General features: G+C 45.8%; 1 protein-coding gene across 2 annotated transcripts in view; it reads left to right on the top strand.

The window, feature by feature from the left end:
* The window catches only part of LOC121574408 (membrane-associated transporter protein-like), a 59,641-nt gene that overhangs the window by 14,656 nt on the left and 29,218 nt on the right, over positions 1 to 15,767 (top strand). For both annotated transcript variants that reach the window (XM_045222718.1, XM_041887034.2), the window contains exon 3: positions 7,681 to 8,039. In XM_045222718.1, the coding sequence (XP_045078653.1) occupies positions 7,681 to 8,039 (359 nt within the window). The remainder of the gene's footprint in view (positions 1 to 7,680; positions 8,040 to 15,767) is intronic.

Raw genomic sequence — 15,767 nt, 5'->3', positions numbered from 1 at the left:
ACACGACTCCGGCAGTATGGGAGTGGGCTCCACGGACCTCTCCTCCGTGTCATACCGCCGAGACAGCGCATCTGCCTTACCGTTCTGCGACCCAGGGATGTACAGTGGGGAAAAATAGTATTTAGTCAGCCACCAATTGTGCAAGTTCTCCCACTTAAAAAGATGAGAGAGGCCTGTAATTTTCATCATAGGTACACGTCAACTATGACAGACGAAATGAGATTTTTTTTCTCCAGAAAATCACATTGTAGGATTTTTAATGAATTTATTTGCAAATTATGGTGGAAAATAAGTATTTGGTCAATAACAAAAGTTTCTCAATACTTTGTTATATACCCTTTGTTGACAATGACACAGGTCAAACGTTTTCTGTAAGTCTTCACAAGGTTTTCACACACTGTTGCTGGTATTTTGGCCCATTCCTCCATGCAGATCTCCTCTAGAGCAGTGATGTTTTGGGGCTGTCGCTGGGCAACACAGACTTTCAACTCCCTCCAAAGATTTTCTATGGGGTTGAGATCTGGAGACTGGCTAGGCCACTCCAGGACCTTGAAATGCTTCTTACGAAGCCACTCCTTCGTTGCCCGGGCGTTGTGTTTGGGATCATTGTCATGCTGAAAGACCCAGCCACGTTTCATCTTCAATACCCTTGCTGATGGAAGGAGGTTTTCACTCAAAATCTCATGATACATGGCCCCATTCATTATTTCCTTTACACGGATCAGTCGTCCTGGTCCCTTTGCAGAAAAACAGCCCCAAAGCATGATGTTTCCATCCCCATGCTTCACAGTAGGTATGGTGTTCTTTGGATGCAACTCAACATTCTTTGTCCTCCAAACACGACGAGTTGAGTTTTTACCAAAAAGTTATATTTTGGTTTCATCTGACCATATGACATTCTCCCAATCCTCTTCTGGATCATCCAAATGCACTCTAGCAAACTTCAGACGGGCCTGGACATGTACTGGCTTAAGCAGGGGGACACGTCTGGCACTGCAGGATTTGAGTCCCTGGCGGCGTAGTGTGTTACTGATGGTAGGCTTTGTTATTTTGGTCCCAGCTCTCTGCAGGTCATTCACTAGGTCCCCCCGTGTGGTTCTGGGATTTTTGCTCACCGTTCTTGTGATCATTTTGACCCCACGGGGTGAGATCTTGTGTGGAGCCCCAGATCGAGGGAGATTATCAGTGGTCTTGTATGTCTTCCATTTCCTAATAATTGCTCCCACAGTTGATTTCTTCAAACCAAGCTGCTTACCTATTGCAGATTCAGTCTTCCCAGCCTGGTGCAGGTCTACAATTTTGTTTCTGGTGTCCTTTGACAGCTCTTTGGTCTTGGCCATAGTGGAGTTTGGAGTGTGACTGTTTGAGGTTGTGGACAGGTGTTTTTTATACTGATAACAAGTTCAAACAGGTGCCATTAATACAGGTAACGAGTGGAGGACAGAGGAGCCTCTTAAAGAAGAAGTTACAGGTCTGTGAGAGCCAGAAATCTTGCTTGTTTGTAGGTGACCAAATACTTATTTTCCACCATAATTTGCAAATAAATTCATTAAAAATCCTACAATGTGATTTTCTGGATTTTTTTTCCTCAATTTGTCTGTCATAGTTGACGTGTACCTATGATGAAAATTACAGGCCTCGCTCATCTTTTTAAGTGGGACAACATGCACAATTGGTGGCTGACTTAATACTTTTTTTCCCCACTGTACGTGATCTTAAAAGTAAACCTGGTCAAGAACATATTCCATCTTGCCTGGCGAGGGTTCAGCCTCCTCGCTGCCCGGATGTACTCCAGGTTACGGTGGTCCGTCAAAATGAGGAAAGGGTGTTGAGCCCCCTCAAGCCAGTGCCTCCACACCTTTAGGGCCTGTACCACGGCTAACAGCTCCCTGTCCCCTACGTCATAGTTCCGCTCCGCCGGACTGAGCTTCTTAGAATAAAAGGCACAGGGGCGGAGTTTGGGTGGCGCGCCAGACCGTTGTGAAAGCACGGCTCCTAGACCGGCCTCTGACGCGTCCACCTCTACCTGGAACGGCAAAGAGGGATCCGGATGCGCCAGCACCGGGGCCGAGGTAAACAGGTCCTTCAGCCTCCCAAACGCCCTGTCCGCCTCGGCCGACCACTGCAGACGCACCGGACCCCCCTTCAAAAGAGACGTGATGGGAGCTGCCACCTGTCCAAAACCCCCGGATAAACCTCCGGTAGTAATTCGCAAACCCCAAAATCTGCTGCACCTCCTTCACAGTGGTTGGTGTTTGCCAATTACGCACGGCCGACACCCGGTCTACCTCCATCTTCACCCCTGACGCAGACAACTGATACCCCAAAAAGGGAGACCGACTCCTGGAAAAACAGACACTTCTCTGCCTTAACATACAGGTCGTGCTCCACCAGCCTCCGCAACACTCTGCGCACCAGGGCCACATGCTCGACACGGGTAGGCGAGTACACGAGAATGTCATCTATGTACACAACCACCCCCTGCCCCTGCATGTCCCTGAAGATCTCATCCACGAATGATTGGAAAACTGACGGAGCGTTCATCAACCCGTATGGCATGACCAGATACTCGTAATGGCCCGAGGTGGTACTAAAGGCTGTCTTCCATTCATCGCCCTCCCTGATGCGCACCAAGTTGTACGCGCTCCTGAGATCTAATTTAGTGAAGAAACGCGCCCCATGCAATGACTCAGTCATGGTCGCAATCAGCGGGAGTGGATAACTGTACTTCACCGTAATCTGATTGAGACCACGGTAATCGATGCACGGGCGCAAACCACCATCCTTCTTCTTCACAAAAAGAAACTCGAGGACGCAGGGGAAGTGGAAGGCCGTATGTATCCTTGTCTCAGAGATTCGTCTATGTAAGTCTCCATAGCTTTCTTCTCCTCTTGAGACAGAGGATACACATGGCTCCGTGGGAGCGCAGCTCCTGCCTGGAGGTCTATCGCACAATCTCCCTGCCTATGGGGCGGCAACTGCGTCGCCCTCGACTTACTAAACGCAATAGCCAAATCCCCATACTCAGGGGGAACGTGCAATGCGGGCACCTGGTTTGGACTCTCCACCGAGGTAGCCCCTACGGAAACGCCTAAACATCTACCCACACACCGGGCAGACCACTCCATCAGAGCCCTCTCCTGCCACGAAATGGATGGGTTATGGGTACTCAACCAGGGCATGCCCAGCACCACCGGATACGCAGGAGAGTCAATCAGAAATAGCTGAATCATCTCCTGATGACCCCCCTGCGCACACATCCTAAGTGGCGCAGTGACCTCCCTGATCAAGCCCGCACCCAACGGACGGCTATCTAGGGCATGAACGGGGAAGGGACATCAACAGGAAGAAGGGGAATCCCTAAAGCTAAACAAAACTTCTTATCAATAAAATTCCCAGCCGCGCCTGAATCTACCAGCGCCTTATGCTGGGAATGAGGTGCTACCTGTGGAAAACGCACAGGTATACAAAAATGTGCAACAGAGAGCTCTGGGTGAGTGGGGCGCCTACTCACCTGGAGGGAATCCCCAGTGCGGGACCTGTCGTCCTCTCCCCTAGGAGGCCATCCCCAGCACCTAGCCGCGGTGTGTCCTCCCCGATCACAGTTGGTGCAGGGGATGGACCCCCTAGTAAGCCGACCCCTCCTCTCTCTAGCGCCAGCGCCCCCGAGCTCCATGGGGCACGGCTCGGAGGCGCTGGAGGGTGAAATGGACGGACCCCCCTCGGAACGTCCGCGGGTAGCTAGCAGGTTATCCAGCCTGATGGACATGTCGACCAACTGGTCGAACGTGAGGCTGGTGTCCCTACAGGCCAGCTCCCGACGGACGTCCTCTCGTAGACTACACCTGTAGTGATCGACGAGGGCCCGATCATTCCACCCTGCATCTGCCGCTAGAGTACGGAATTCGAGGGCGAACTCCTGAGCACTCCTCCTCCCCTGCCGGAGGAAGACCAGACGCTCCCCCGCCGCTTTCCCCTCCGGGGGATGGTCAAACACCGCCTTGAAGCGGCGGGAGAACTCGTCGTAAGTTATGGTGTCCGCGTCGATCCTCCTCCACTCCGCGTTGGCCCATTCCAACGCCTTCCCGGACAGGCAGGAGATCAGGGCGGACACGCTCTTATGTCCCGAAGGCGCCGGGTGCACGGTGGCCAGGTACAGCTCCACATGGAGAAGGAAACCCTGGCACCCGGCCGCGGTCCCATCGTAAGCCCTCGGGAGCGAGAGTCGGACTCCTCGGGGTTCTGGTGCGGGAATAGGCTGACTGGCCGATGGTGCTGGCAGGGAGGGTGGCGGTGGAGGCGTCCCCCAGCCTCGGATGGTGGTGATCACCTCCTGCAGTGCGGTCCCCATCTGCAGGATCTGGTCCCTTGTTCCCGGACCCTGTCCTCCAGCGTCGCCTGGGCTGCTGCGGCTCCTGCTGATTCCATTGTAGGTGTGGTATTCTGTCAACGCGTGCTGTAGGTGGGTGCAGTGGTGGAATCAAACGCAGGACACAGACGGATAGTCCAACAGACTTTAGTAATGCCAAACACGGCAATCTGACAACTCTTGCCCGAAGGCGAAATACGCACGAAGGCGAAACAAAACAACAGCACACAAAACAGGTGCGTAATTACTCCAGCGCAGTGGAGGGAAGCTCAACCGAGCGAAATACACGACTGACAAAATCAATACCACACAACACGAGACAAACACAACGAGAAACTTATAGAACACTAATAGGCTAAACGAGAACAGGTGTGACAACAAACAGACAAAAGCAAACGAACATGAAACATACAACGGTGGCAGCTAGTATTCCGGAGACAACGAACGCCGAAGCCTGCCCGAACAAGGGAGAGAGGCAGCCTCGGCCGAAACCGTGACAATCACGCTGCGCCTTGGTCCTCCTCTCTTACCGACGATCGTGACAGGCCTGTAATTTTCATCATAGGTACACGTCAACTATGACAGACAAAATGAGAAAAAAATTCCAGAAAATCACATTGTAGGATATTTAATGAATTTATTTGCAAATTATGGTCGAAAATAAGTATTTGGTCAATAACAAAAGTTTCTCAATACTTTGTTATATACCCTTTGTTGGCAATGACACAGGTCAAACGTTTTCTGTAAGTCTTCACAAGGTTTTCACACACTGTTGCTGGTATTTTGGCCCATTCCTCCATGCAGATCTCCTCTAGAGCAGTGATGTTTTGGGGCTGTCGCTGGGCAACACGGACTTTCAACTCCCTCCAAAGATTTTCTATGGGGTTGAGATCTGGAGACTGGCTAGGCCACTCCAGGACCTTGAAATGCTTCTTACGAAGCCACTCCTTCGTTGCCCAGGCGGTGTGTTTGGGATCATTGTCATGCTGAAAGACCCAGCCACGTTTCATCTTCAATGCCCTTGCTGATGGAATAAGGTTTTCACTCAAAATCTCACGATACATGGCCCCATTCATTCTTTCCTTTACACGGATCAGTCGTCCTGGTCCCTTTGCAGAAAAACAGCCCCAAAGCATGATGTTTCCACCCCCATGCTTCACAGTAGGTATGGTGTTCTTTGGATGCAACTCAGCATTCTTTGTCCTCCAAACACGACAAGTTGAGTTTTTACCAAAAAGTTATATTTTGGTTTCATCTGACCATATGACATTCTCCCAATCCTCTTCTGGATCATCCAAATGCACTCTAGCAAACTTCAGACGGGCCTGGACATGTACTGGCTTAAGCAGGGGGACACGTCTGGCACTGCAGGATTTGAGTCCCTGGCGGCGTAGTGTGTTACTGATGGTAGGCTTTGTTACTTTGGTCCCAGCTCTCTGCAGGTCATTCACTAGGTCCCCCCGTGTGGTTCTGGGATTTTTGCTCACCGTTCTTGTGATCATTTTGACCCCACGGGGTGAGATCTTGCGTGGAGCCCCAGATCGAGGGAAATTATCAGTCGTCTTGTATGTCTTCCATTTCCTAATAATTGCTCCCACAGTTGATTTCTTCAAACCAAGCTGCTTACCTATTGCAGATTCAGTCTTCCCAGCCTGGTGCAGGTCTACAATTTTATTTCTGGTGTCCTTTGACAGCTCTTTGGTCTTGGCCATAGTGGAGTTTGGAGTGTGACTGTTTGAGGTTGTGGACAGGTGTCTTTTATACTGATAACAAGTTCAAACAGGTGCCATTAATACAGGTAACGAGTGGAGGACAGAGGAGCCTCTTAAAGAAGAAGTTACAGGTCTGTGAGAGCCAGAAATCTTGCTTGTTTGTAGGTGACCAAATACTTATTTTCCACCATAATTTGCAAATAAATTCATTAAAAATCCTACAATGTGATTTTCTGGAGAAAAAAAATCTGAATTTGTCTGTCATAGTTGACGTATACCGATAATGAAAATTACAGGCCTCTCTCATCTTTTTAAGTGGGAGAACTTGCACAATTTGTGGCTGACTAAATACTTTTTTCCCCACTGTATTTACCTTACATACAGATATAGCCTACCATATCGTTCTCTATATATGGCTCTAGAGAGGCTTTTTGATATTATAGTCAGGGAGTAGGGCAGTGACATTTGAGGTACTCAAACTCAATGCATAATTTCTGAGAATGTTTCAGCTGCAAGCAGGTTTCTCATTGTAGGATGCAGGATTTAGAATTTAGGGAACATACTGTATGTCCAGACTTAATGCAGGCAGACACTTGACATCAAATCCCAGTTTGATATACTCAAAAGTGCTGCACAATTTATGAGAACGTTTGATTTACAGGTTTCTCAATGTAGGGTAAGAATTGAGGGAACATATGTCCAGATTATTGGGATATGTTTGACAGAACAAGCCACTTATCTGTGTGCAGGATCTTACTTACTACGTGACAAAACATATTTATCATTACTCCCAGGTTCTCTGAGATCACCCAGCCTCAACATTGCATTGTGATATGAGCTTTGTATTCAGCATTCTTGTCACGCCATGGCTCTAGGGACTCTTTTAAGTTGAGCCAGGGTGTGTAGAGTTTATGTTTTGTGCTCGTTGTGTCTAGTCTAGTTTTTGTATATCTATGTTGGCCAGAGTGGTTCTCAATCAGAGGCAACGAGTATCAGCTGTTGCTGGTTGTCTCTGATTGGGAACCATATTTAGTCAGGTGGTTTTCCCACAGTGTTTGTGGGATCTTGTTCCGTGTTGGTTTGTGTTTTTGCACCGGTGGACGTCACGTATCGAGTTGTTGTTTTGTTCGTGTATCATTTAATAAATAAGTATGTTCACCTTCCACGCTGCGCCTTGGTCCTCTATATCCGACGATCGTGACAATTCTTTTATAAATCAGACACTTTATGTATTTAATACAGCACACATTGTATTCATGGTAAAATACACAACCACCACAGGCAAATCTTTTTGCAGATGATCATATCATATGCAATCCAGGAATTGTACTGTATTTAAAAACATTTGCCTGAGGTGGTTTTGAAATTTTCCATGAAGATAGTGTGTATACTATCTGATGATTGCTATATTTACATAATTTAGCAGACACTCTTATCCAGAGCAACTTACAGTAGTGAGTGCATACATTTTCATACTGGTCCCCCGTGGGAATCGCGCCATGCTCTACCAACTGAGCCACACAGGACCTGTGCTATGACCAGTGGCCTAGGGCCCCCATCACCTGACCTGATAACCAATCTGTATTGTGTCTGTTGCAGGGCTGGGGGGTGCCTTTGGGTACCTCGTGGGAGCCATGGACTGGGGTCACTCGTCCCTGGGCCGACTGCTGGGGTCAGAGTACCAGGTCATCTACTTCTTCTCTGCTCTGACCTGGACGGTGTTCCTCATCGTGCATCTCTTCAGCATCCCAGAGATACCCCTGTCCAAGGATGGTAGTTTGGACTCGTTACCCCCTAATGCCCTCCTCCTCCTCATCACACACTGTAGCAGTGGTGGCTATGGATCCCTGCATGATTCCATGTCCAAAGAGTTGGAGCCAGACCTCCAGCCTCGTTCATTCTCTGCCCTGATGGAGGCCAATTCAGTCACATCCAGCTCCAAACAACCTAACAAAGAGGTATGTCATAGACACAGGAAGGAGTCTAGTGTGGCTGACATTTTCTACACTGTAAAAAAATAAAAGTTTACTTTAGAGAGATGGCAAATTTTGTATCCAGCAAAGTTAATCAGAAATAGTTAACAATGTTAAAGTTAGCTAGCATAAATATCTGTGCTCTCCCCTCAATCTTAGCTAGATAGATAAAGGTATACTGCATCTAAAGTCAATCTGGCGAAATCACAATGATAACAAAAGCTTATCCTACTAATTATTTGCCTTTTTAAATATCCTCGTGTTTCCAAGCCACTGTAATGCACTTTAGACAAAATCTTAATCAGCACCCATTGAGACTGCATTGAGTAGAATTATCAGCTGGGCATCAGTCCTGAAATGACTGTTCAAAACAATATTGTGACGAAACGTGCAACCATGAATACTGTATTATAGAGGCAACACAACAAAGCGATTTGTCTATGAAACTACACACACTGAAGAAATGTAAAATCCTTTGAAAGACATCTGTGTTTAATGCCATCAGTGTTTATTAAGAAGAATATGATCACACTAGAGTAATCTTGATGTACACCCAGTGTATAGTATACATGCTGTGAGTTTGTGTTTTATGTTCATATCTATTGGCACTTCTATTAAATGTTATATTAAAAAGAGTTTGACTACCTCTTGAGTATCTCCTTGGGTAAAAGCTCTTGATTTACCCCAGAGGAGATATGCCTTACTAACTATTTACAAAGTACAGTGGGACCTTGGTGTTTTGTGACAGTAGTCTCACTAAATTTCAAGTTTCAAAGTTTATTCGCCATGTGCACAGGATACAAGGGGTGTAAAACAGTACAGTGAAATTCTTACCTTGAACTCTTTCCCAACAATGCAATGATAATAATAATATAGATAATAATAGAAAATAGAGTAAAATAATACAACAACAAAAAAACATACCAGAACTACGATGTGAGTTAAAGAAACCTCCAGGCTGTGTTATGGCTATTTTACCAAGAAGGAGAGTGATGGAGTGCTGCTTAGATGACCTGGCCTCCACAATCCCCCGACCTCAACCAAATTGAGATGGTTTGGGATGAGTTGGACCACAGAGTGAAGGAAAAGCAGCCAACAAGTGCTCAGCATATGTCGTAACTCCTTCAAGACTGTTGGAAAACCATTCCAGGTGAAGCTGGTTGAGAGAATGCCAAGAGTGTGCAAAGCTGTCATCAAGGCAAAGGGTGGCTATTTGAAGAATCTCAAATATAAAATATATTTTGATTTGTTTAACACTTTTTGGGTTACTACATTATTCCATATATGTTAATTAATAGTTTTGATGTCTTCATTATTTTTCTACAATGTAGAAAATAGTAAAAATAAAGAAAAACCCTTGAATAGGTGTTCTAAAACATTTGACCGGTAGTGTATGTAGGATCTTAATTTGAACACTCCTTTGGTGCTGAGGAAATGCAGGAAATGCTGATGAGCTTCATAATTTACATAAATTCACTGAAAACCCACACTAACCAGTGGTGACCCGTCATTCAGGGCAGGTGGGGCATGTTATTTTGGCATTAATACGTGTCACATATCAGTTTGCAAACAATGTAAAAAAAAAAAAAATAGCATTGAATTAATAAAGCCGCATACAAACATGGTCTCTTTTTTGCTTTCTTGGGTAAGGCAGCTCCAAGATGCAGGTGTTTCAGCCTAGCTCAGTGCTTTCTGTGGTGGTGGGGCAGCCAGTGAAAAATACAGAGCGTAGGGGTTGGTAATGTTCTCTAGTTGCGCTGTGATTGGCTCAGTGTTCTATCACTCATGGGGACACTCTCACCGCAAAATCTACGGGGATAGCTCGAAAATTCAAGCCCCTTGGGTGCTGCCATAGTTACATTATAAGTGCCCATCCAAGAAGGCCTTAGGTCATTGGCCACAGATAAAATTACATCAAATCACGATATATCTACCATAGCTTTGATTGGACTGATCATGTCAGCATCATACTTTCAAAATCTTAGCTAGCAAGCTAGACAAGCAGTCATCATCATGAATCACGTCGACAGTCTACTGGCAAATCCTTTTTTTTTTATTATAGAAATTATAAATAAAATGTATCGGTGCTCATCGGCCATTGAACATAAACATTACACATCAAGTTGGAAATCGCAAATTCAACAATGAGTGGTTTGGAAGGAATCAGTGGGTAACTGCATGCGTTGCAAAGCAAACACTAGCCTGCTATTCAGTGGAGTGAGTGTCTGGTCCAAGTCTGGTTTTAAGGGTCTCTTTCCCAAGCTTAAAAGGATAAACATTCAACACCATAGACCAGGAAAGGTTAAATACATTGGCCATGCTGTCAATCCAGCATGACTTCTGCTGCGTTCAAAACAACTAGAAACTTGGAAATGGGAAATCTCAGACTTCATTGAGTTCAAGACAACTGGGAACTCTGAAAAAAACTATCTCCGACTGGGGAAAATACGTTTTGAATGGTCATCCAACTTGGAATTCTAAGTCGGGAACGCGGGCCGCTTTCTAGAGCCCCGACCTGAACATCACTGAAGTCATGATTCAACCTTGTTTTTTTCCGAGTTCCCTGTTGTCTTGAAAGCACCATAAATCCAGAGAATGCCAGACTTTGAGAACAAAGTTTGATGACAAAATTTGCCCGCAAGGACCGCCGTGTCACCTTCCTGTTCAAGTGAGCACAGCACAACAAGGTGAGTCCAAAAATGTATTGTATGCTGCTGCATAAATCATGTAATATGCCAGGGAGATATGTATACTGTAGCTAAGTGTTATGATGAGTTTTCTGGTATCGAGTAATTCAGTATGCAAGAGAATAGTTAAACACTTAGATGGAGAGTTGGTTCAAAGTATTTAATATTACAGTACCGGATTCACATGACAAGCGGTACGGGCGTAGCCTATTGTCATCTGAATGACTTACGTAGAAAACCTCTTAGTTTATATTTCCAAGATGGCATAGCAGTGCGGTCGTGTATTCTGTAGTGTGCTCGGGTAAATAGCCCGTTTTTTTTGTCTTTTTCGTATATATTTCTCAATCTCACTTTTCATCCTTCAACTAAATATACTTTCCTGCAACTCTCCTCAACCAATGTGGAACGGATTCTATTATTTCTCATACCTTTTTATCAAGAACCTCCATCTGAAACTAGCCAGCTATCCAGCTAACTAGCTACTTGCTCGCTACTTGCTGTTAGCCACCGTTAGTGGTTTTCACCATTGTCCGTGGTCTGCACAACCTACCAGCCAGCTCTAGCCTGGACAATTATCAGCCAGTCTGCACAGCGCGCTATCGACCCAGAACATATCAAATTTTCTGCTGGAATCACTGAATCACTGGACCTTTAACACCGGATCATCGCAACTAGCTAGCTGCAACCGAATGGATGTTGTTGTTGGCTAATCACCACTGCCCCGAAACAAGCACCAGTTAGCCTTGAGCTAGCCTCGAGCCAGGCCCATCTCCCGGCTATCTACCTCTCTGTCAACCGGACGGGACCTCCTAGTGTCGACACGGAGCCCCGCCAATCCATCACGACTGGTCTGCCAACGTAATCGTCTGATGTGGTTTCAACAGGCTTCCCGTTGCGACACCCACGAAGATCCACCTCCTCTGTTCCTCTGGTGATGTAGAGGTTAACTCAGGCCCTGTAGCCCCCAGTATCACTCCTACTCCCCAGGCGCTATCATTTGTTGACTTTTGTAAGCGTAAAAGCCTTGGTTTCTTGCATGTTAACATCAGAAGCCTCCTCCCTAAGTTTGAGTTATTCACTGCGTTAGCACACTCCACCAACCCTGAAGTTCTAGCAGTGTCTGAATCCTGGCTTAGGAAGGCCACCAAAAACTCTGAAATTTTCATCCCCAACTACAACATTTTCCGTCTAGATAGAACTGCCAAAGGGGGCGGAGTTGCAATCTACTGTAGATAGAGCCTGCAGAGCTCTATCATACTATCCAGGTCTGTGCCCAAACAGTTTGAGCTTCTACTTCTAAAAATCCACCTTTCCAGAAATAAGTCTCTCACTGTTGCCGCTTGCTACAGACCCCACTCAGCCCCCAGCTGTGACCTGGACACCATATGTGAATTTATTGCCCCCCATCTATCCTCAGAGTTCGTACTGCTGGTGACCTAAACTGGGATATGCTTAACACCCTGGCCGTCCTACAATCTAAACTAGATGCCCTCAATCTCACACAAATTATCAAGGAACCTATCAGTTACAACCCTAAATCCGTAAACATGGGCACCCTCATAGATATCATCCTGACTAATTTACCCTCTAAATACACCTCTGCTGTCTTCAACCAGGATCTCAGCAATCACTGCCTCATTGCCTGCGTCCGTAATGGGTCCGCGGTCAAACGACCACCCCTCATCACTGTCAAACGCTCCCTAAAACACTTCAGCGGGCACCTGGCCTGGATATCCTGGAAGGATATTGACCTCATTCCGTCAGTAGCGGATGCCTGGTTGTTCTTTAAAAGTGCTTTCCTCTCCATCTTAAATAAGCATGCCCCATTCAAAAAATCCAGAACTAAGCACAGATATAGCTCCTGGTTCACCCCAGACTTGACTGCCCTTGACCAGCACAAAAACATCATGTGGCGTACTGCATTAGCATCAAACAGCCCCCACGAAAAGCAACTTTTCAGGGAAGTCATGAACCAATATACGGTGAGGGAAAAAAGTATTTGATCCCCTGCTGATTTTGTACATTTGCCCACTGACAAAGAAATGATCAGTCTATAATTTTAATGGTAGGTTTATTTGAACAGTGAGAGACAGAATAACAACAACAAAATCCAGAAAAACACACGTCAAAAATGTTATAAATTGATTAGCATTTTAATTAGGGAAATAAGTATTTGACCTCCTCTCAATCAGAAAGATTTCTGGCTCCCAGGTGTCTTTTATACAGGTAACGAGCTGAGATTAGGAGCACACTCTTAAAGGGAGTGCTCCTAATCTCAGCTTGTTACCTGTATAAAAAACACCTGTCCACAGAAGCAATCAATCAATCAGATTCCAAACTCTCCACCATGGCCAAGACCAAAGAGCTGTCCAAGGACGTCAGGGACAAGATTGTAGACCTACACAAGGCTGGAATGGGCTACAAGACCATCGCCAAGCAGCTTGGTGAGAAGGTGACAACAGTTGGTGCGATTATTCGCAAATGGAAGAAACACAAAAGGACTGTCAATCTCCCTCGGCCTGGGGCTCCATGCTAGATCTCACCTCATGGAGTTGCAATGATCATGAGAACTGTGAGGAATCAGCCCAGAACTACACGGAAGGATCTTGTCAATGATCTCAAGGCAACTGGGAAGGCAACTGGGACCATAGTCACCAAGTTGAAGTTTGCCAATTAACATCTGAATGATTCTGAGGAGAACTGGGTGAAAGTGTTGTCGTCAGATGAGACTAAAATCGAGCTCTTTGGCATCAACTCAACTCGCCATGTTTGGAGGAGGAGGAATGCTGCCTATGACCCCAGGAACACCATTCCCACCGTGGAGGTGGAAACATTATGCTTTGGGGGTGTTTTTCTGCTAAGGGGACATGACATCTTCACCGCATCAAAGGGACGATGGACGGGGCCATGTACCGTCAATCCTTGGGCGAGAACCTCCTTCCCTCAGCCAGGGCATTGAAAATGGGTCGTGGATGGATATTCCAGCATGACAATGACCCAAAACACACGGCCAAGGCAACAAAGGAGTGGCTCAAGAAGAAGCACATTAAGGTCCTGGAGTGGCCTAGCCAGTCTCCAGACCTTAATCCCATAGAAAATCGGTGGAGGGAGCTGAAGGTTCGAGTTGCCAAACGTCAGGCTCGAACCCTTAATGACTTGGAGAAGATCTGCAAAGAAGAGTGGGACAAAATCCCTCCTGAGATGTGTGCAAACCTGGTGGCCAACTACAAGAAACGTCTGACCTCTGTGATTGCCAACAAGGGTTTTGCCACCAAGTACTAAGTCATGTTTTGCAGAGGGGTCAAATACTTATTTCCCTCATTAAAATGCAAATCAATTAATACGATTTTTGATATGCGTTTTTCTGGATTTTTTTGTTGTTATTCTGTCTCTCACTGTTCAAATAAACCTACCATTACAATTATAGACTGATCATGTCTTTGTCAGTGGACAAACATACAAAATCAGCAGGGGATCAAATACTTTTTTCCCTCACTGTAAGTGTATGTTGTGTAGTAAAGTATTAGTAGCCCATGTGCCTCACCCTAATAATTTGGTCCATTTCTCCCTCATAACTTAGCCTACTGTTCTGACTTGGTGATGCACATTTAGCCTATAGCCTGTTTTAGAGAAATGTAATCATCGTATTGTGAGAACTTTCATTGTCTGCTTATATGCCCCCTTCATTTATCCTACGGTTCTGACTTGGTGTACAGGGAGAACACTGTAAGAACGGCCCATGTTCTGAATTCTGTCACTGCACTTTTCAAAGTGCTGAACAAATAGTTATATTGACTACGTCCGTCCTAACTCGCTCATTAATGTCTTTATCAAAATTACGGATTACCTCTTATCCGCTTGTCATCCCCTTATCCCATAGTTTGTACAGTGGGGGAAAAAAGTATTTAGTCAGCCACCAATTGTGCAAGTTCTCCCACTTAAAAAGATGAGAGAGGCCTGTAATTTTCATCATAGGTACACGTCAACTATGACAGACAAAATGAGAAAAAAATATCCAGAAAATCACATTGTAGGATTTTTAATGAATTTATTTACAAATTATGGTGGAAAATAAGTATTTGGTCAATAACAAAAGTTTCTCAATACTTTGTTATATACCCTTTGTTGGTAATGACACAGGTCAAACGTTTTCTGTAAGTCTTCACAAGGTTTTCACACACTGTTGCTGGTATTTTGGCCCATTCCTCCATGCAGATCTCCTCTAGAGCAGTGATGTTTTGGGGCTGTCGCTGGGCAACACAGACTTTCAACTCCCTCCAAAGATTTTCTATGGGGTTGAGATCTGGAGACTGGCTAGGCCACTCCAGGACCTTGAAATGCTTCTTACGAAGCCACTCCTTCGTTGCCCGGGCGGTGTGTTTGGGATCATTGTCATGCTGAAAGACCCAGCCACGTTTCATCTTCAATGCCCTTGCTGATGGAAGGAGGTTTTCACTCAAAATCTCACGATACATGGCCCCATTCATTCTTTCCTTTACACGGATCAGTCGTCCTGGTCCCTTTGCAGAAAAACACCCCCAAAGCATGATGTTTCCACCCCCATGCTTCACAGTAGGTATGGTGTTCTTTGGATGCAACTCAGCATTCTTTGTCCTCCAAACACGACGAGTTGAGTTTTTACCAAAAAAGTTCTATTTTGGTTTCATCTGACCATATGACATTCTCCCAATCCTCTTCTGGATCATCCAAATGCACTCTAGCAAACTTCAGACGGGCCTGGACATGTACTGGCTTAAGCAGGGGGACACATCTGGCACTGCAGGATTTGAGTCCCTGGCGGCGTAGTGTGTTACTGATGGTAGGCTTTGTTACTTTGGTCCCAGCTCTCTGCAGGTCATTCACTAGGTCCCCCGTGTGGTTGTGGGATTTTTGCTCACCGTTCTTGTGATCATTTTGACCCCACGGGGTGAGATCTTGCGTGGAGCCCCAGATCGAGGGAGATTATCAGTGGTCTTGTATGTCTTCCATTTCCTAATAATTGCTCCCACAGTTGATTTCTTCAAAC

The sequence above is a fragment of the Coregonus clupeaformis genome, chromosome 9, assembly GCF_020615455.1.
Source record: "Coregonus clupeaformis isolate EN_2021a chromosome 9, ASM2061545v1, whole genome shotgun sequence".
In the NCBI taxonomy this organism is placed as follows: Eukaryota; Metazoa; Chordata; class Actinopteri; order Salmoniformes; family Salmonidae; genus Coregonus; species Coregonus clupeaformis.
Note: the sequence above shows the minus strand (reverse complement) of the source record. Positions and strands in the feature narration are given on the sequence as shown.